The sequence below is a fragment of the Capsicum annuum genome, chromosome 10 (assembly GCF_002878395.1).
Source record: "Capsicum annuum cultivar UCD-10X-F1 chromosome 10, UCD10Xv1.1, whole genome shotgun sequence".
Lineage (NCBI taxonomy): Eukaryota > Viridiplantae > Streptophyta > Magnoliopsida > Solanales > Solanaceae > Capsicum > Capsicum annuum.
This window is the reverse complement of record NC_061120.1, coordinates 887,864-909,081: the sequence shown is the minus strand read 5'-3', so window position 1 is coordinate 909,081 and position 21,218 is coordinate 887,864. Positions and strand designations below refer to the sequence as shown.

General features: G+C 35.8%; 3 protein-coding genes across 3 annotated transcripts; 1 reads left to right on the top strand and 2 right to left on the bottom strand.

Annotated features, from left to right (window-relative positions):
* Nucleotides 1-113: 113 nt before the first annotated feature.
* Nucleotides 114-3,810, bottom strand: LOC107845606. Its single transcript, XM_016690031.2, has 2 exons — nt 3,343-3,810; nt 114-761 (listed from the first exon to the last, which is right to left on the bottom strand). Exons 1-2 carry the CDS (start codon nt 3,601-3,603, stop codon nt 273-275), a joined length of 750 nt encoding a protein of 249 aa, XP_016545517.1. The 5' UTR covers nt 3,604-3,810; the 3' UTR covers nt 114-272.
* Nucleotides 3,811-4,366: 556 nt separating this feature from the next.
* Nucleotides 4,367-10,336, bottom strand: LOC107845583 (farnesyl pyrophosphate synthase). The gene is made up of 12 exons (XM_016689996.2): nt 10,040-10,336; nt 8,149-8,173; nt 7,945-8,060; nt 7,543-7,629; nt 7,325-7,441; nt 7,137-7,225; nt 6,979-7,030; nt 6,803-6,898; nt 6,122-6,166; nt 5,948-6,037; nt 5,700-5,771; nt 4,367-4,755 (listed from the first exon to the last, which is right to left on the bottom strand). The coding sequence occupies exons 1-12, from the start codon at nt 10,307-10,309 to the stop codon at nt 4,627-4,629; spliced, it is 1,188 nt and encodes a 395-aa protein (XP_016545482.1). The 5' UTR covers nt 10,310-10,336; the 3' UTR covers nt 4,367-4,626.
* Nucleotides 10,337-13,628: 3,292 nt separating this feature from the next.
* Nucleotides 13,629-20,805, top strand: LOC107845610 (protein CWC15 homolog). The gene is made up of 8 exons (XM_016690037.2): nt 13,629-13,779; nt 17,280-17,434; nt 19,274-19,377; nt 19,470-19,511; nt 19,600-19,687; nt 19,901-19,994; nt 20,282-20,385; nt 20,478-20,805. Exons 2-8 carry the CDS (start codon nt 17,304-17,306, stop codon nt 20,599-20,601), a joined length of 687 nt encoding a protein of 228 aa, XP_016545523.1. The 5' UTR covers nt 13,629-13,779; nt 17,280-17,303; the 3' UTR covers nt 20,602-20,805.
* Nucleotides 20,806-21,218: the final 413 nt, after the last annotated feature.

Here is a 21,218-nt window from a genome sequence, read left to right as displayed (position 1 = left end):
GGCATGATGTGTTATTAGGGCAAAAACTAACTCAGGTGAGGATCACATGGGACTAGAGACCGAGTTCGAGTCCTCATCCCATCACATGCGGGACTCAACAACATGAATCGAAATGATAAAAATCGAAACATTAGAGAAAGAAATTCATACAAAATTTAAAAAAGATTTCAGTATAAACAAAAACGGTAATACAACAACATCCCAGTGTAATACCGCAAAGTGAGGTCTGAGAAGGGACAATTTCCTATCGACCCTCGGCTCGATGAATCCTCCTAATCTTCCATTAGGAAAGTCACACCATTCTTCTTGTTGAAGTAATGAGTTGTATGATCAACCTCATTAGTATTACTCAGCTCTAAATTGTAGAAATCCATCTTCTCAACTGTAAATAATGGCCCAGCATGCCATGTACCAACATTCAGCTTTATAAACTTTGGACCTGAAATTCTAAAACCCTGCACTTCATCAACACCAGGAGGGACATAAAAATGCCCACACTTTGCCTGCACAATATCAGGGCAATGCACGGGATCCGAGGAAGGGCCAGACCCCACAATAGATGGTTTCGCAACTCCGAGATACCAGACATCGCCTCCGATAGAACCAAGACATTGAGTCACATTAGCATGATGAGTTATACTAGAAAATTTGAGGGATCGACCTTTAAGCTGCATAATGTAAAACCTAGGAATTCCATTGCTCAAATCAAGCTGAGCATCATTAGGACCATATGGTTCTCCATCCGGGGTCGCTTCAATTACCTGACCATCACCAACAACATACATACGCAATTTAGTCCCACGAGGAGGGATCTGGGGAGGATAGAGCATACGCACACCTTATCCCTACCTCGGCTGTTTCCGACAGACACTCTTGCTCAAGAAAAACAGTCCAAATCAGTTTCGAAAAAGCAGCAACAGAAGTACGAGGAACAACAAATTAACAAATAGCAGGTGGTAATTGAAAGAAAACTACAACAAACTAATATACTAATCGATGTACAGGAAACTATAGATATTAACAGAAATCGAAGGACAAGAACTACTGGAGCATTACAACGGCTTCAATTACCTGACCAAACTCTCAGAAATACACTAATCGAGGTACATGAAACATCAGAAACTAACAGAAATCGAAGGACAAGAAGTACGGGAGCAATACTACAGCTTCCATTACCTGATCAAACTCTAATCGAGGCTCATGAAACATCAGATACTAACAGAAATCGAAGGACAAGAAGTACGGGACCAATACTACAGCTTCCATTACCTGATCAAACTCTAATCGAGGCATGAAACATCATATACTAACAGAAATCGAAGGACAAGAGGTACGGGAGCAATACTACAGCTTCCATTACCTGATCAAACTCTAATCGAGGTACATGCAACATCAGATACTAACAGAAATCGAAGGACAAGAGGTACGGGAGCAATACTATAGCTTCCATTACCTTATCAAACTCTAATCGAGGCACATGAAACATCATATACTAACAGAAATCGAAGGACAAGAAGTACGGGAGCAATACTACAGCTTCCATTACCTGATCAAACTCTAATCGAGGCATGAAACATCATATACTAACAGAAATCGAAGGACAAGAAGTACGCGAGCAATACTACAGCTTCCATTACCTGATCAAACTCTAATTGAGGCACATGAAACATCATATACTAAGAGAAATCGAAGGACAAGAACTACGGGAGCAATACTACAGCTTCCATTACCTGATCAAACTCTAATCGAGGTACATGAAACATCAGATACTAACAGAAATCGAAGGACAAGAAGTACGGGAGCAATACTACAGCTTCCATTACCTGATCAAACTCTAATCGAGGCACATGAAACATCAGATACTAACAGAAATCGAAGGACAAGAAGTACGGGAGCAATACTACAGCTTCCATTACCTGATCAAACTCTAATTGAGGCACATGAAAGATCAGATACTAACAGAAATCGAAGGACAAGAACTACGGGAGCAATACTACAGCTTCCATTACTTGATCAAACTCTAATCGAGGTACATGAAACATCAGATACTAACAGAAATCGAAGGACAAGAAGTACGGGAGCAATACTACAGCTTCCATTACCTGATCAAACTCTAATCGAGGCACATGAAACATCAGATACTAACAGAAATTGAAGGACAAGAAGTACGGGAGCAATACTACAGCTTCCATTACCTGATCAAACTCTAATCGAGGTACATGAAACATCAGATACTAACAGAAATCGAAGGACAAGAACTACGGGAGCAATACTACAGCTTCCATTACCTGATCAAACACTCAAAATAGCATATAGTAACAGAACGAAAACTACAACAAAAATAATACACAAATCAATGTACAGGAAACAAAAAAAGTTCACAAAACAAAACATTCCCTCTGTTTCGTTTTAGCTGAACCTCTTGCTAAAAATATTTGTTTCAATTTAGCTGTCCCACTTATAAAATCAATAGAATTTTATCATGTTATTCCAATACTAAACCTATCATGAACTGACTACATAAAGTGTATAATACTCAAATTTTTATTTTTAAATTATAATTAATAAAGCTACTTTGGTAAAATAAACCCTTAATAAACATTTTCTTAAAGGAGTGTCAAGTCAACAAGGGCCAACTATTTTGAAATGAAGGAAGTAGCAGATAGTAACATAACGAAAACTATAATAAAAAAGTGCAAACAACATAAATCCCTGCAGTTTGGAGCTTAATTACAGAAAATCCCAACATTCTGTATAATTACTGAAAATCCGATTTTAGGCCTGTCGAGATAACATAATTAACTCTTGATACATCCAACGAAGATACATAATTAACTTCCAATACATTTTTTCTGATTTTGAGTCTATCGAGATACATAATACATTCGACAAAGATATATTTTTTTCTTTATAAAGATACATAATTAGCTTCCGATGCATTTTTTTCGATTCTGAGTATGTCGAAAAACATAATTAGCTCCCGATATTTTTTTTTGATTTTGGACATGTCGAGATACATAACTAGCTCTCGATACATCTAAAAAAGCTCTCGATACATCTAAAAAAGATACATTTTTTCCGTTGCAAAGATATATAATTAGCTCCGGATATATTTTTTAGATTTTGAGTCTGTTGAGATACATAATTAGCTCCCGGCTACATTCAACGATTGTAATTACTTTATAAAGGTGAAAATTTATGTAAATATGGTAAGTTAAAGGTGTATATTTATGTTATTTTTCCATAAAAAAATACATTAATCGAGGTACATGAAACAACAGATAATAACAGAAATCGAAGAACTAAAAACTATATAAGCAATCATACACGAGCTTCAATTACCTGACCAAACTCTTTAAAAGTTTCTGGCGTTGCTTCTATCACTTTCAGCTTCACAATTGCCGGCGACGGCAACGTTGACGGCGTGTTAACGGCGTTAGATTCCATTTGTACGGAAAACGAACGGTGAATTAAAGGACGGCGAGATTGTTTAACTGATTTCGCCGGAATGTAATCGGAAAAGTCAACCACGATCGGAGCTCCGGCGAGTCGGCGGTGTGGGATAATTGATGGGGAATATATGAATGGCTTCAATTTCAGCATCTTTGAGCATAAGGAGTTGTTTGGTGTGAGGTATGTATAATAGTCGCAGTATAAAATGGAGGATTATTTTATTTCGTATTTGATTGAATTGCAGATGAATAATATAAATTTTGATATTTTAGAGTTTAATTATAGAAAATTTTGATATTTTGTATAATTATTCAAAATTTTGATTTTGAATATGTCGAGATACGTAATTGGCTTCTGATACATATAATTAGCTTTTGATATATTTTTTTTTATTTTGAATCTGTCGAGATACATAATACATTCAGCGAAGATATATTTTTTTTCTCTGTAAAGATATATAATTAGCTTCCGATACACTTTTTTTCAATTTTGGGTCTGTCGAGATATATAATATATTCAATGAAGATACAATTTTTTTTTCTTTTGTAAAGATACATGATTAGCTTTCGATACATTTTTTCTGATTTTGAGTTTATCGAGATATATAGTTAGCTCTCGATACATCCAATGAAGATACGTAATTAGTTGGGATTTTCGTAATTACGTTGTAAGGATGGAGTTTGTATAAATATGATAAATTAAGTACTATATGTTATGTTATTTTTCCTTATTAGTTAGTCTCAAAATTACTCATTTCATCATTTATATTATTGGAATAATTTATTCCGAAATAATTAATTTTGAAATAACTTGTTCCCAACCAAATTTTTAAAAATCGAAAAAAAATGAACATATCTCATGGCCAAACGGGGCCTTAGCCATATTTTGTAGCAAGTAATTGGCATGTCTATTATTTGAAGAAAAAAACAATTAACACATCTATATTAAAGATAATAATGTCCCCACACTTCCAAATCCTGGATCCGCCTCTAACTCTAAGCACAAATTTAGATTGTTCGAGCCTCAAGCAGGTACCCCGAACACCAATGAAAAAGAAAAAGACACAACTTATTAATATTAAATAGTAAAAAAGGACAGCTCGATGCACTAAAGCTCCTGTTACCCGCAGGTCCGATAAAGGGCCCCACCACAAATTAAATATTGAATCTCTCTTTACTTGTCCCTCATATATATCTTTGCCAAGAATGACTTTAGAACTGCTTGCACTGCTTGGCTTGGTTGAGCTTCAATGGAGTTGATCAACTTTGCATGTGTGTTGTTCTCATATTCCTTGTACACATCCTACACATTTCCCAAAAAAAAATATGTCAATGTCTTCGTTTCGATTTGTTTGTCTGGTTTGATTTGGCACGGAATTTAAGAAGATAAAAAAAGACTTCTGACTCTTATGTTCTTAAAAGGGAAGCCCGAAAGCTCCCACTATGCGCAGGATCCGAGAAAGGACTCCACCACAAGAGTGTATTGTACGCAGCCTTACCTTGCATTTCTGCTAGAGGCGTTATGCGCAGGGTCCGGGAAAGGGCCCCACTACAAGGGTATATTGTACGCAGCCTTACCTTGCTAGAGGCACTATGCGCAGGATCCGGGAAAGAACCCCACCACAAGGGTGTATTGTACGCAGCCTTACCTTGCATTTCTGCCAAAGACTGTTTTCAAGTCTTGAACTCGCGACCTCCTGGTCACGTGGCAGCAACTTTATAAGTTACTCCAAGGCTCCCCTTCATCGACACTTATAATAGTCTTAAACTAAAAATATGTAAAATGTACGAAAATGTGTTTTAATCTTGAGCCGGGGGTCTATCGGAAACATCCTCTCTACTTCATCTGAGGTAGTGGTACTCCTCAGGTCCCACTTTGTGAGAATATACTGAGTATGTTGTTGTTGTTGAATCTTGTGTCATGTGGACAGTAGGACTTAAAGAGTTGTCAACGAAATGAAAGAAATATTCTTTTTGAAACGTACTAAAAAGAAAAGTAAGACGAACAGATTGAGCGGAGGCAATAGTGTATTCTAAATCCATAATTTGAGAAGTGCGATGAAGCCGCTTTAAAGGTTGGTCCTATCAAGTTTAAATCTTGAATCCGCTTCTTGTCAACAACAACAACGATATATTCGCACCAAGTGGGATCGGGGGAGCGGTAAGTGTACGCAGTCCATACCACGCTTCTTGTCGCAGTCCATAGAACTTCATGACTAATTAGCAAAGAGGATAGAAAGAAGTAACCTTAAGTTTGAGATCATCGTAAAGCGCTTTAACTTTCGCGGCGCAAGCATCATCAGACTTTCCATAGTTCTCCTGCAAACAAAGTTAATTACGTTTAGCATTTTCCTCGAACTAGTTGTTTGCGGAGCTATGTTGCTCGGACCCTCCAAATTGGAGGATTCAACACACATCCGACAATATTTTTGAAGTGTTCGAGCTACATAAATGCAGAGAATGTAACCAAGCGACGACAAGTTTTTTAAGCTCACATGTAATATTTTCTTTTGCTCCTCGTTGCAGTGTTCGAGGGCTTTCATGACCAACCATGAGCACTTGAAATCTTGAATATCCGTGCCAATCTGATAGTAAGACGGAACAGATCCCTTTACAATCTCAACGTTTTCAGATTAAAAGAGCTATGTGATCAAAGCAGCAAAGCCTACCTTTCCCAGCACCTTTGGATCACCAAAACAGTCCAGGTAATCATCCTACAAAGTACCGAAAAGCTGTCTGTTAGAATTCGTAACGTGAAAGCATATCTTCAGATAGGCTATCGCGTAACTCGTATGACACATGGTTGTTAGTCACATCCCTAAAAACAATACTTTTTCATTGTTTGACCATATAACGACAAGTCTTCAGCATGTCAATAAGACATCTCAACACATTCGGACTGTTTTTCCTTGAGTTGGGAGTCTATTGGAAACAGATGTAGGGGAAAGGTCTACATGCACTCTACCCTCCCCAGACCCCACTTTGTCGGAGAACACTGGGTACGTTGTGGTGGTTGTACTATCTGCCCTAACGATGACACGATGGCTAACCTCTCATTCCTATCTACAAAAGCATGAAATCAAAGACTTATTCAGATCTAATAGCCTAATTTACGTACATCCCAAAACCTAATCCAAACGCGTTAGTGTTTTCAACTATGTCCTCCGACCATATTCATGAAACGAAGTCTTCCAGGTTCCGATAACAAAAACCAAAAACAAACCTCTCTTAAAAGTTTATACGTTATGCAAAGATCAGTTAGTGAGATATGGAAATGCTAGCGCGTACTCATGGTATCTATTAGAAGATAGAACATGAATGGTTGCGTCAGCGTTAAGCATAATTCTCACCTGAACTTGGAAATATATTCCCATATCGATAAGTATGTCCTTGACATTTGTATGATTGTCGAGATTCTCTCCTGCCATAAGAAGTGCACATGCCACCTGACAATATTGAAGATGTTCTCGTAACAGAATAGCGACTAACAAGCCGTTAAGTCAATTGAGAAGGACATCGTACTCACCGGGAGATAAAATGAATAATAAGCAGTTTTATACTGGACAATCTGCTTATGACTGCATGAAATCGCGTCATGAATTAGAGTTAAATAATTCAAGTAAAACTGAAAACATAAACTAAACTGAAAACATAAACTTTTGGCTCTCGATTGAGTCTCCTTACACGGTCAACGAGTATTTTGATAAATCATTCTTTCCAGCATGCGTGGTAATCAAATCTATCATTTGTCCAGAGGCAGTCTGGAATTCCACCTGTGAAAACATGTCGACAAATCCAGATAGAGAAAAGGAAAACGCTCAGCGTTATAAAAAGTTTCATTCAGAGGCCTCCTTGCGCATAAAAAATCATACCTCATTAAACAGTTCAAGAAGATCAACGTAATAAGGTTTTCCTTTAAAGTGCTTCTTCAGAATTCTTGGGATGTGGTTGCGAAGAAGAATGCCATCGTTAATAGCTATCAGACCAACCTACAAGAAATATTAAAACGATAGTCACTCCCAAAATCGAATGACTGAGCAGATATAATAGCTCAACAATGTAAAACAGTATTCTCTTCTGACGCGCACACCTCCGGCAATCTGAACCAGCATTCTTGACCTCGGCGTGTATGAGAGCCATCCATTATATCATCAAGAACGAGGAAATATGCTTGAAGCTGCAGCATACATTCCCACAAACCGTAAACTCAGAAGAATTTAGAAAGTAAAAGGGCAGCCCAGTGCACTAAAGCTCCCGCTATGTGCAGGGTCCGGGGAAGGATCCCACCACAAGGGTGTATTGTACGCAGCCTTACCTTGCATTTCTGCAAGAGGCTGTTTCCAAGGCTTGAACCCGTGATCTCCTGGTCACATGGCAGCAACTTTACCAGTTACTCCAAGGCTCCCCTTCTGAAGAATTTAGAAAGTAACAATGCTCATCAGGGGCAAGAAAAAGGTTCAGGTGTAGCTTGAAGAGTGCTTATGTTGCATACCCATTCAATGCACCAGCCGAGGGCAGATGTTTCAAAGATCTCCGCACTGGTTAGTTCTTTCTGTTCTTTCAAGAAAATGTAGCTATCAATAACGGAGAGCCCCCGGTTCAGCTTTCCTGTACAGAGAGTATATAAAGTAGCTATGAAAAAATATGAAAGCGGTAGAAACTTTAAGATTAGGTAAAACTAGAACTTCATTCAAACCTCCAAGTACATTGTAATCCAACATCTGAAACAATCACGAAAAGTATATGTTAGATGCATAAGACGAGGACAAAGTAAGACACTGGCTATGAGGAATGTTCAATAACTCGATAAACAGTGAAAATGAACAGAAACTGGCCTCTGGCTGTAATGAAGATAGAAACTTGTCATATTGGAGTTACTCGGTAGGTAACGAAGTTAAAAGTTTGTCATATCAGAAGTAATGAACTGACATTGAAAAAACAGCTAGTTTAGGTTGCATGACTTATCAGGAGATAACCTATATAGCCATCCACCTACTGATTAAACAAAATATAACCAGCACATCTATAACATTTGTATAACTCATGTATAATCCGCGTATGATCGTGTAGAATCAGTATATAGTAATCTACGTATGGCACGCTATTTGCATAAAGATCCAAAGAGGGTTATAACCATATCAAAACCATGATTTCAGTATAAAGAAACCACATCAAAAATGCACATAAACAGCTCATTCAACCAAGATTCTTGAATCCCAAAACTTTCATATCACTTCTAATCCCCTAGAATTAGTCGAGGTGAGCACAAGCTGTCCCAGACACCACAGTTATCATACCAAAAAAACATAAAAATCAAATCTTTTACATGAATCTGGCATGACCCATTTTTTCTATCATAGTCAATTCAAAACCAAATACTCAAAATGAAATTATAAAAAAAAAAACAATTACCATATCAAAAGCATGATTTTCAGTATAATGAAACCACATCAAAAATGCACATAAACAGCCCAATCAATCAAGATTCTTGAATCTCAAAACTTTCATATCACTTCTAATCCCCTAGAATTAGTCGTGTGTGCAAGCTGTCCCAGACACCACAGTTATCAAAAAAAAAAAAACATAAATTCTAATCTTTTACATGAATCTTGCGTGACCCATTTTTCTATCATGGTCAATTCAAAAACCAAATACTCAAAATGCACTTAAACAGCTCAATCAATCAAGATTCTTGAATACCAAAACTTTCATATCACTTCTAATCCCCTGGAATTAGACGAGGTGAGCACAAGTTGTTCCAGACACTACAGTTATCAAACAAAAACATAAAGTTCTAATCTTTTACATGAATCTTGCATGACCCATTTTTTCTATCATGATCAATTCAAAAACCAAATACTCAAAATGCACTTAAACAGCTCAATCAATCAAGATTCTTGAATCCCAAAACTTTCATATCACTTCTAATCCCCTAGAATTAGTCGAGGAGAGCACAAGTTGTCCCAGACTCCACAGTTATCAAACAAAAACATAAAGTTCTAATCTTTTACATGGAATCTTGCATGACCCATTTTTTCTATCATGGCCAATTCAAAAACCAAATACTCAAAATGCACTTAAACAGCTCAATAAATCAAGATTCTTGAATCCCAAAACTTTCATATCACTTCTAATCCCCTGGAATTAGTCGAGGTGAGCACAAGTCATCCCAGACACTACAGTTATCAAACAAAAACATAAAGTTCTAATCTTTTACATGAATCTTCCATCCATGACCCATTTTTTCTATCAACGTCAATTCAAAAACCAAATACTCAAAATGCACTTAAACAGCTCAATCAATCAAGATTCTTGAATCCCAAAACTTTATGATTATGAATCTTTCATATCACTTTTAATAATTAGTCAAGGTGAGCGCAAGCTGATCTAGACACCACAGTTACAACAACAAACCCACTGTATTCCCATAGAGTGAGGTGGTCTAGACACCACAGTTATCAAACAAAAAAAAAACATAAAAATCTAATCTTTTACATGAATCTTGCATGACCCATTGTTTCTATCATGGTAAATTCAAAAACCAAATACTCAAAATGAAAAAATAAAAATAAAAATAAAAAGATTACCTTATCAACCCATTTAAGAGCCCCATCAGTAAACTCAAAAGCTTTATCATCAAGAAGCTCAGATTTCAGCTCTTTGTAAATCTCCAAGAACCTTGGCTTCAGTTTATCACTCATTTTTTCACATAAAAAATTGTTGTTTTCTTTAATTTCAAACAAGGTGGAGAATTGTTGTTCATTTATAGGAAGCAAATAGTGTTGTATTTGGTTGAAAAGTTGGTAAGAAAGCTTGTAATTAATGGGAAGTATCCTAACTTTTTGCAGCAAGTACATTGTATTTGTGTTATTACCGAATGAAATCAAATCAATGGGTCAAATATGTATCACTTGTATAGTAGTAGCTCATTGTGGAAAAAAAAAAAGGATTATTTTATTTTAAAGTTACATATCAATTCATTTATTGTGGAAAAATAATCAAACAAATGAATTTTATATTGGAATTTACTTGCTTTGATTTGATGTTTAATAACCTGGTGTTTGAATCAGATTGCGAGTTTTTCTAGCTATTTTGCTGGATACACGTCGTGTTCATTAGTATGTGGAATAGATGTTTCACGTTATGAATTCTAACTGTTTTGCTGGATACACGTCACGTTTCATTAGTATGTGAAGTAGATGTTTTTACTAACTCGGTCGTTGGTTCTTAATCTGCTGTAATTGAATCAGATCATAATCTTTAACTTTTTGTAATAAGTACACAGTAGTTGTATTACCGAATGAAATTAAATCAGTGGGATCAAATATGTGTCACTTGTATAGTAGTAGCTCAATGTGATTAAAAAAAAAGATTATTTTATTTAAAGTTAGATCTCAATCCATTTATTGTGGAAAAATAATTAAAGAAATGAATTTTATGTTGGAATTTACTTGCTTTGATTTGGTGTTTAATGACGTGGTGTTTGAATTAGATTGCGAGTTTTGCTGGCTGTTTTGCTGGATACACATCCCGTTCATTAGTATGTGGAATAGATGTTTTTACCAATTCGGTCGTTGGTTCTTAATCTGTTGTAATTGGATCAGATCGCAATCTTTAACTTTTTGTAACAAGTATACAATATTTGAATTATTGAATGAAATTAAATCAATCGGGTCAAATATTTATCACTTGTATAGTAGTAGCTCAATGTGGAAAAAAAAAAAATTATTTTAAAGTTAGATATCAATCCATTAGATGTGGAAAAATAATTAAAGAAATGAATTTTATATTGGGATTTACTTGCTTTAATTTGATGTTTAATGACGTGGTGTTTGAGATTGCGAGTTTTTCTGACTGGTTTGCTGGATACACGTCGTGTTCATTAGTATCTGGAATAGATGTTTTTACCAACTCGGTCGTTGGTTCTTAATCTGCTGTAATTGGATCAGATCGTGTGTCTTTTAACTATTTTACAAGATACACAGAGTTTTCAATCCACTAATTGTGAAGAAATGATAATAAAATGAATTTTATATAGGGATTTACCTACTTTAATTTGTTGTTTAATGACGTGGTATTTGGATCAAATTGCGATTTTTTTTTACTGTTTTGCTAGATACACGCCACGTTTCATTAGAATGTGGAGCAGATGTTTTTACCAACTAGGTCGGTAGTTCTTAATTTGTTGTAATTGGATCAGATCGCGTGTATTTGGACTATTTTACTAGATACACGAATTTTTCGATCCAATAATTGTGGGAAAATGTTAATAAAATAAATTTTATGTGGGGATTTACCTACTTTAATTTGTTGTTTAATGACGTGGTGTTTGGATCATATTGCGATTTTTTTTCACGTCACGTTTCATTAGTATGAGGAGTACATGTTTTTACCAACACAGTCGTGATAAGACCGCACCATGGATTAGTTCTTTATCTGCTGTAATTGGATTAGATCGGATGTGTTTTGACAAATTTACTAGATACACGGAGTTTTCGATCCACTAATTGTGAAAAAAATAATAAAATAAATTTTATGTAGGGATTTACCTACTTTAATTTGTTTTTGAGTGACATAGTGTTTGGATCAAATTGCGAGTTTTTTCTGACTATTTGACGAGACATATGGCATCTTTCATAATTAGCATGACTAGCAGATGTTTTTGCCAACCCGGTCATGATAAGGTCGCACCATCGATTAGTTTTTAGTCTGTTGTAGTTGGATCAAATCGCGTGCATTTTGATTATTTTACAATCACGAAAATTTCTACAATAAATTGAATAGATACGCGTCATGTTCCATTAATATGAGTATAATCCGCTGATTATGGAAAAATAATAACAAAATGAATTCTACCTACGGATTTACGTACTTAAATTTTTTTTATAATGACGTGGTTTTGAATCAGATTGCGATTTTTTTTTTTAACTACTTGCCGAGATACAAGTCATGTTCCATAATTTGTATGAATAGTAAGATGTTTTTACCAACCCGATCATGATAAGGTTGCACTATGGATTAGTTTTTAATCCATTGTATTTAAATCAAATCGCTTGCATTTTTACTGTGCTTGCTGGATACACGTCATGTTTCATTAGTATGAGTAGTAGAAGTTTTTACCATTCCAGTTGTGATAAGGTCGCACCATGGATTAGTTCTTAGTCGCTGTATTTGGATCAGACCACATGTATTTTGACTATTTTTACAAAGGAAAACAACAAAAATCTCGATAGTTAAGTTTAATTATAGAAAATCCTTATATTTTACATAATTATTGAAAATTTCGTTTTTGTTCTAGCGAGATAGATAATTAAATCCTAATGCATCCAACGAATATATATTTTTTCCTTTATAAGGATACATAATTAGCTCTCGATATAACTTTTTTGATTTTGGTTCTATCGAGATACATAATACATCCAACGAAGATATATTTTGTCCTTTTTAAAGGTACACAATTAGCTCCCGATATATTTTTTCAATTTCGGATCCGTCGAGATACATAATTAGTTCTCGATATATTTTTTTCGATTTTGAATATGTTGAGATACATAAGTAGCTCCGGATACATTCAACAAAGATACATAATTAGCTTTCGATATTTTTTTTCTTTTTGGATCTATTGAGATATATAATACATTTAACAAAGATACATTTTTCCTTTCTAAGGATACACAATTAGCTCTCGATACATTTTTTACGATTTTGAATCCTTCGAGATACATAATTAGCTCTCGATATATTTTTTAAAATTTTTGGGTCTATCGAGATACATAATATATCCAATGAAGATACATTTTTCCTTTTTAAAGATACACAATTAGCTCTCGATACATTTTTTCCGATTCTGAATCTTTCGAGATACATAATTATCTCCCGATTCATTCAATAAAAATACATAATTAGCTTCCGATATTATTTTCTTCAATTTTGGATCTATCGAGACACATAATACATCTAACGAAGATATATTTTTTCCTTTTTAAAGATACACAATTAGCTCCCGATATATTTTTTTTGATTTTGGATTCGTCAATATACATAATTAGCTTTCAATACATTCAACGAATATACATAATTATTTGAGATTTTTGTAATTACTTTATAAGGGTGGAAATTTGTGTAAATATGATACATTAAAGTGTATATTTATATTATTTTTTTCCTTTTTACAAGAAGCCCAACCCATTATTCACAAGCCCAATATGACAATGGCAAATACGTAAATAAAAGGATCCAAAAAATCCTTTTTATACCCCTCTTTCAATTTCGGGTTAAAATCCCAAATTCTCCGATCCTCTCCGATTCTACTATCGCTCCTCCTTGGGTAATTTTTTTTAATTTTTTTTTTGTATTTTAATTAAAATTTTAGGGTTCATAGGTGTTTCCAATTTGCTGCAATGATATTGATTTTTCTAGGGTTTTTAGTGCGTGTTTTGTGTGTTTATTGTATTGTATTAGCTTAATGGTATGGTGGTTTACTTTTGTTTTCATGTTTGTATTTTCGTTTTGACCATAGATATTGAGCTGAGTTAGTTTATTAGTATTGTTATTGTTGTTGTTTGTTGGATAATCGTGGTGTTCGGGGTAGATTGCATGGGTATTGATTAGTTTCAGGGGATACAGGAACCATGTAACTCTGTCTACCAAGGTTAGAACTACAACAACAACAACTAGTGTATTCCCACAAAGTGGGGTTTGGGGTGGGTAAAGTGTACGCAATCCATACAACAACAAGAAGATATCAAAGTATATTCGCACAAAGTAGGGTCTGGGGAGGGTAAAGTATATGCATTCCATACCACTACGAAGTAGGGAGGCTGTTTCCGATAGACCCCAGGCTCAGGACAGATAACACTAGAATAATTTCTTAGATGTATTACCGCATCCCCAGGGGTTAGGCCCACTTTTTAGCGGTCAATGGGATCTTTATGCTCAAAATCCCGACTCAAGTATGCACCCAAGGGTGTGGCCTAGTGGTTCAATGAAGTTGGGATGAGCACCATGAGGTCTCAAGTTCAATTCCTAGCAGAGACAAATACTAGGTGTTTTTTCCCCATCTGTTCTAGCCTTGGTGGACAGAGTTACCTGGTACCTGTTGCTGGTGGGAGGTGGCAGGTATCCCGTGGATTTAGTCGAGGTGCGCGTAAGCTGGCCTTGACACTACGGTTATCAAAAAAAAAAAAAATCCCGACTCAAGTAGTCATTTATTTGGTACCTCCCAAGGGGAGAGAAATGCCATTCTAACTCTTCTCGGGGATTCCATCCTCAGATGAAGTAGAGAGTCTGTTTCCGATAGACCCCCGACTCAGGACAAATAACAGTATAACCAGCAAAAAACATAAAAACAAACAACAAAATGGGGTAATACGCCACTGGATAATTAAAGAAACAAGACACCCACAGAGTAATACTATGAACTATCTGTCTACCAAGGTTAGAACTGCGGGGAGGAAATAACCTGGTGTTTGGATTTGAACCTGAGACCTCATGGTGCTCAATCCACTTCATTGAAAATTGTTATTATTTTTATTTTTAATAATCGTGGTGGTCAGGCAAGCTCACATGCACCTTGACTAGTTTTACGGGATAGCTGACACACTCCATCGGTAGTAATAGGTGCTATGAACTATTGAACTATGTCCTCCAAGGCTAGAACATATAGGAAGAAATCACCTAGTGTTTTGTCTCTGATGGGATTTGAACCTATGAGGTCATGATGCTCAACCCACTTCATTGAATATTGTTGTTATTATTTTAAATAATCGTGGTGTTCGGGTAAGCTTAAGCGCACCTCAACTAGTACACAGGATACTTGTCACCTAATACTAGCAATAGGTGCCATCTTGCTCTGTCCACCAAGGCTTGAACAGATGGGAAGAAATCACCCAGTGTTGTGTATTGGTTGGGATTTTAACGTCATGATGCTTAACCCACTTCATTGAATATTGTTATAATTGTAATGATGATCATCAACTCAACCTCAATTTGGAACTGTTTAGGATAAGTAATGTGAATCGTACTGTTTTACTCATACTTATTGTCATTCCAGTTTGGGCTTTGAGTTTTTCCTTCATCTCATCACTTCAATTCTAAATTGGGGGTTGTCTTTGTGAATACTCTGTTACAAATCTGGGCTATTCGACCTTATTTAGTTCCTACTTTAGTACATGATTGTGTGTTTATATGTTAAGTACTTTATTTTTTCTTTTACCATAACTTAATATATAGATTCCTATGGTGGTTTCCTTGGTTTCATGTTTATTTTCGATCTACAACCAATATTGAGCTGCCTGCACTAAAGAGAGGAGATTTTGACTCAGGTTTCTGAGTTTAGTAGTATTCTTATTGTCTTTGTTATTATTGTGATGGTGATAATCAACTCTACCTCGATCCAAACTGATGATATGAATCATACTTTTTACTTGTACCTATTGTCATTCCAGTTTGGGTTTTGAGTTTCTTCATCTTCATCTTCATCACTTCAATCCTAAATTAGTCGGGGTTATCTATATGAATAACATAACAAATCTGGGCTATTCGACCCCATTTCGTTCCTATTTCAGTACATTTTCGTGTGTTTATAGCGAACTGTTTTCCTCTTCTACTTTAACTTAATATATTGATATCTATGGTGGTTTCCTTTGTTTCATGTTTATTTTCTATCTACCACTCATAATGAGCTGCTTGCACTTAAGAAAGAAGATTTTGATTCAAGTTTCTGAATTTATTAGTGTTTCCATTGATTCAAGTTTCTGAATTTATTAGTGTTTCCATTGTCTTTGCTATTAGCTTTATCCAATTTGGTGAGATATACCCCATCTATGTTCTAGATGGGTAGAGTTTCTTAGATAAAGTATCTAAAAGAATTGGATTCTATCTTCTCTTTTTTTCTCCTTTCGTTCAAGCGAATTTTGTAGCTGCTGCGTAGCTACTTATTTACATAGGAGCTATAGATGTTTTAATCATTTTTGCTGTGATGTTCATGAATGGTTCAGAACATTACCAAGATTTTTGTCTTTGGATTTCTGCTTATCATCATCAATGCTATCAATCAAAAGCTGTTTAGGATCAATCTTGAGAATACCTTTTACCCATTTTCATTCCAGCTTGGCTTTTGAGTTTCATCATCATCAGCTTCATCACCTCAATCCTAAAATAGTTGGGGTTGTCAATGTGAATACTCTGCAACAAGTCCGTGCTATTCAACCCCTTTTTGTTCCTATTTCAGCACATGTGTGTTTGTGTGTTTATATGGTACTGTTTTTCTGCTTTTACCATAGCTTAATGTTCAGATTTCTATGTTGGTTTCTTTCGTTTTATGTTTGTTTTCGCTCTATCACCGATATTGAGCTGCCTGCACTAAAGAAGGAAGACTTTGATTCAGATTTCTGAATTTATTAGTATTCTTGTTGTCTTTGTTATTATTATGATTTTATCATCATCAATGCTGCGCCAATCCAAACTGTTTAGGATCAACATTGAGAATCCTACCGTTCCAGTTTAACTCACTTCCGCTCCAGCTTGGGGTTTGAGCTTCATCATCACCTCCACCCTAAATTAGTTGGGGTTGTGTATATGAATACTCTGCAACATGTGCTATTTGACCCCATTTTGTTCCTATTTCAGTTGATGAGTTTTTTGTTTTAATTACTATTGTTGTTCATAGAAAAGAATATTTACTATTATTATTGTCAACAATGGGTTAGTCCCACACTAATTGGATCGGCAGTCGGCCCTATGAATCATCCGTATCTGTTTGGCATTGTCTGGGCCCATTTCATTCCAATTTCGGTTTCTGAGTAAAACTTACATTGTTTTGGACAGATTTTGTCTTGAGAGCTAGAAGATATGACGACGGCAGCTAGACCTACGTGGGCACCTGCTAAAGGTGGCAATGAACAAGGTGGAACTCGGATATTTGGTCCATCTCAAAAATACTCTTCAAGAGATATTGCAGCTCACACAACATTAAAGCCCAGGTTAGTAATCCTGTCTCTTAAGTTTCACGTTTGTCTACTTTTAAGGAGTTTTTTTGCTTATGTTTTCCATGTGTGTGGAGAAGTTTTTCTCCTAGGTGTTGTATTACCAAGTATAGGAGATATGGGCTTGTGCGAGTTCTCTGTATTAGTAATATAGTTTTCGGAAGTCATGTCATCGAGTATTAGTTTTCATTTTTTTTTTGAATTTCAATTTGAAAAAGCCATGTCATTGAGTATGATTTGGGGACGTTAGGCGATAGAACTATTGAATATGATAATAACTTGTTCCTACTGAGTTACAGGGATAACTCTATGATTTTACTTTAACAGAGTTATCTATCTAGCTTATTTTGTTTAACATGTTCCATAGCATAATTCTAAAATTATTAGCAATAACATAATATTCAGGGCTAAGGCTTAGCTTTGTCAGAGTGTTATTGAGAGGCAAAGTGACATAACTTTAATCTCTAATTCTTTGTTACATATATTTTATCCAAGCCCTAACAAAATAAATTAGTTATGACCACCTGACTAAAGTGAGTTGGACAGTTGGGAGTCTTTTCTACCTTACCGGTCAGTCATGGATGTATCCATAGTTCAAGTGCAGTCTACGGATTTTCATGGCTCAGACAACCTATTTCAGTATAGATATCTAAGCTCCATTGCCGAGCTAGTAAGAGAGTGCGCGCGCGTATGCATTGCATTTTATGTTCTGAAATTGTTGACAGTAAAATGCACTAATCGCTACAGGAAGGTGGTTGTCGAGTCAAATACGAGCTGTCAATTATGGTCTCTACGTTTTTTAGAAGTAGATTTCCTTTAGTTGGCAGTTGAGCGGGATATTTCCTACCGTCTCCACTTTTTATTCTAGTAGTCAAAAGCAAAAAGTGCAAAAGATACCAACTTTGTTGGAGATTTAAGGTCAAAGGTTAATTAAAGCTTAGCGAAGAAAAGCGCCAATGAAGTAGAGAAAAGATATGGAAATGCAATGCAAGAAAATGTAATCATAAGCACAAACAATTAGCAAGGTGCTAAAGCGTGTGCACCTTGCTATTGTTTGGGCATTTTTTTTTCCTTCTTAAAAAAGCACAAACAATTAGCAAAGTGCACACGCTTTAGCATCTTGACGCCTATAATAAAGTGCCACTTTAAGCAAGACAAAGCACATCACGTGGGCTTCAAGACTTAAGCGTGCCTTTAACAACACTAGTCACTTTGAAGTTGAGGTAGTTACCTATTGGAGACTGGTAAAGTAGCTCTACCAACTTTGCCCCAAGGGCTCAGTTTCACGTGGCAAAGGTTGAGCCTTGCGTCATGCAAACCGAGCCTGGTATAAAGTAGAGGGGTGTTACCATTGAAGACTCTGGTTGATCCTACCGAATTCTTGGTCATCAGAAAAGAATTGCTCAACCAACCTCTGAGAGTAAGAAAGATTTGTGTATACATGTTAAAACTATTACTAACGTTCTTAAATGTGCTTCCTGTATCAGAAAAATGGTAAGATAATTTTCATTTGAGTCGGTTGAAACATTATGAGTCAAAAGTATTAAAAGGACCCATGTGCATCATGAGTTTTCATAAGAAAAGCATCAGCAATTTAATCATTCTAATTTAAGTTAAAAGCTAAAATGATGTGTGCGTCAGAACCAAGTTGAATGGCCAATACTCAGATTTCTTTAACAATTGATGAATTTCCTAGAATATGAAATTGAAATGTTTATTTATAATTTCAAGGCATTCTCATTTAAGATTAGCCGACTAAATTTTAATTAGTTGTTTCTAATTTATAGCCTGATTCCAAATTATTAATCTCTTTTCCTGTTGTCATGTATGGCACAGAAAGGACGGACAAGACACCCAGGATGAGTTGCAGAAGAGGAACCTTCGGGAAGAGTTGGAGGACCGTGAGCGGAGGCATTTCTCTAAAGATAAGGGTTATAATGGTAATTGAAGAGAGACAGAGAGAATCTACTCACTTGTTAATTGTATGATGACTTTGCTCAATGCCTGACTTTGTATTGTTATTTGATTGTAGATGACAGAGATCGTAGGAAAGGTAGTCAACTCTTATTGGAAGGTGAGTGTTTATTATTTTGTTGGATTAGTCTTGGATTCCTGACAAATTTCTCATGAACTTTCTTTATTAACTGACAACGTTGTTGCAGGGGCTAAACGAGAAATTGAAGATCGTATTGTTCCACGGAGTGCTGATGCTGATGATGCTGATGTGGATGTTAAGAGTGATGATGAGAGGTTTGTAACTTCTCTATATTTGTACAGATAGATTCCTTTCCATTTGAATAAACGTCTTTCTTTTGCCATAACTCAACTGTTAGAATATGTCATGTACTAAATGAATTTTGCTTCCTTGATGTGGTTTCTTCTCTTGTTTTCTGGAATGTGCTGTTAAACTTTAATAGTAATTGTGAGTTCAGGAACTTACAAGTTTCTATTTTCTGAGTTTAGTGATGACGATGATGACGACGAAGATGATACAGAAGCTCTCTTGGCAGAACTTGAACAGATAAAGAAAGAAAAGGCAGAGGAGAAACTTCGTAAAGTAAGTACAACTAGACGCTCACAGTTTATTTACTTTTAATCTTTGCTACCAATTTCATCGTTCTATAGACTACATTTATTGAGGTTTAGATCATATGGATCGAGAGTGCTCTCTCTTGGACGTGTCTTCGCCTGAAATTTCTGTAATTTTGCCTGCTGCCATCCAAATAGGACGTTATCTGATCTAAAAGAGGAAATACCATTTTCACAGTCACGTAATAAGCCAACCAGTCGCGTAATGTAGTTTAACTAACCTGTTATCCCTTCGGAATTGTGTAATTTTGACAGGAAAGGCAAGAGCAAGAAGAAGAGCTTAAGGCAAAGGAGGCAGAATTATTGAGAGGAAACCCTCTGTTAAACAATCAGCCAACAACTTTCAGCGTGAAGCGAAGGTTTTATCATCGTTAAACTCTAGCTTTTATAAGATTCTACAACTCCGATTCTTCGTGTCTTATCAGATACGTTGTTTCTCTGTCATTATCAGGTGGGATGATGATGTGGTTTTCAAGAACCAAGCTCGCGGTGAAATGAAGGCAACTAAGCGCTTCATCAACGACACTATCCGTAATGACTTCCATAGGAAGTTTCTTCAGAAATACATGAAGTGAAACATGTCTCCGAAAAATGCTCATAAGAGCTGGCAAATATTGTGTGTCCATTCATGCTGTACCCTCAACGCGATCGAAGCGAATTGAACTGTTTTGTTTTGCTTTGCTTTGCTTATTCTAGTGTGTATGTATGATCCTGTTAACAAATATGATACTGTTTTGTTTTGCTTATTGATGATATGAATTTGCTGTTATTAAACCAAATGACACTTTTTCATTCTTCCTATTAGAAGGACCAAAAGTTCTGAATTCACCTTAGTTTTGCTACATGCATTCCATAGGCATAATACATAAGCATGCCGTTTATCCTGGCCTCAGTTCACATCTATGACCTCCAACTTTGGATGTGTACGGGTAGGAACTTAAACTTCTATAAAGTTGAACGGGTAGACACATGCGTTCTATGTGGCATATAACATGTAGGACGTCATGTAGGACATGAATTGGCTACGTAGGATGCCGCACAGGACATGTGTCTACTCGTACAACTTTATAAAAGTTGAGGCCAAGTTAATGGCACATGTGTCTACTCGTACAACTTTATAAAAGTTGAAGCCAAGTTAAAGGACACATTTATGTGTTATGCCTATTCCATATTTGGGGGTAGATTTACACGT

Bases quoted from the DNA above. Each gene is read 5' to 3' on its own strand.
- LOC107845606 (XM_016690031.2), bottom strand. From the start codon at position 3,603: ATGCTGAAATTGAAGCCATTCATATATTCCCCATCAATTATCCCACAC. The intron at 762-3,342 runs GTAATTGAAGCT...GGTGATGGTCAG, and splicing joins CTTTTAAAGAGTTTGGTCAG to GTAATTGAAGCGACCCCGGA.
- LOC107845583 (XM_016689996.2), bottom strand. From the start codon at position 10,309: ATGTACTTGCTGCAAAAAGTTAGGATACTTCCCATTAATTACAAGCTT. The intron at 6,899-6,978 runs GTGAGTACGATG...CAATATTGTCAG, and splicing joins ATTATTCATTTTATCTCCCG to GTGGCATGTGCACTTCTTAT. The intron at 5,772-5,947 runs GTGAGCTTAAAA...CTTTGTTTGCAG, and splicing joins AGCAAAAGAAAATATTACAT to GAGAACTATGGAAAGTCTGA.
- LOC107845610 (XM_016690037.2), top strand. From the start codon at position 17,304: ATGACGACGGCAGCTAGACCTACGTGGGCACCTGCTAAAGGTGGCAAT. The intron at 19,995-20,281 runs GTAAGTACAACT...TAATTTTGACAG, and splicing joins CAGAGGAGAAACTTCGTAAA to GAAAGGCAAGAGCAAGAAGA. The intron at 20,386-20,477 runs GTTTTATCATCG...TGTCATTATCAG, and splicing joins ACTTTCAGCGTGAAGCGAAG to GTGGGATGATGATGTGGTTT.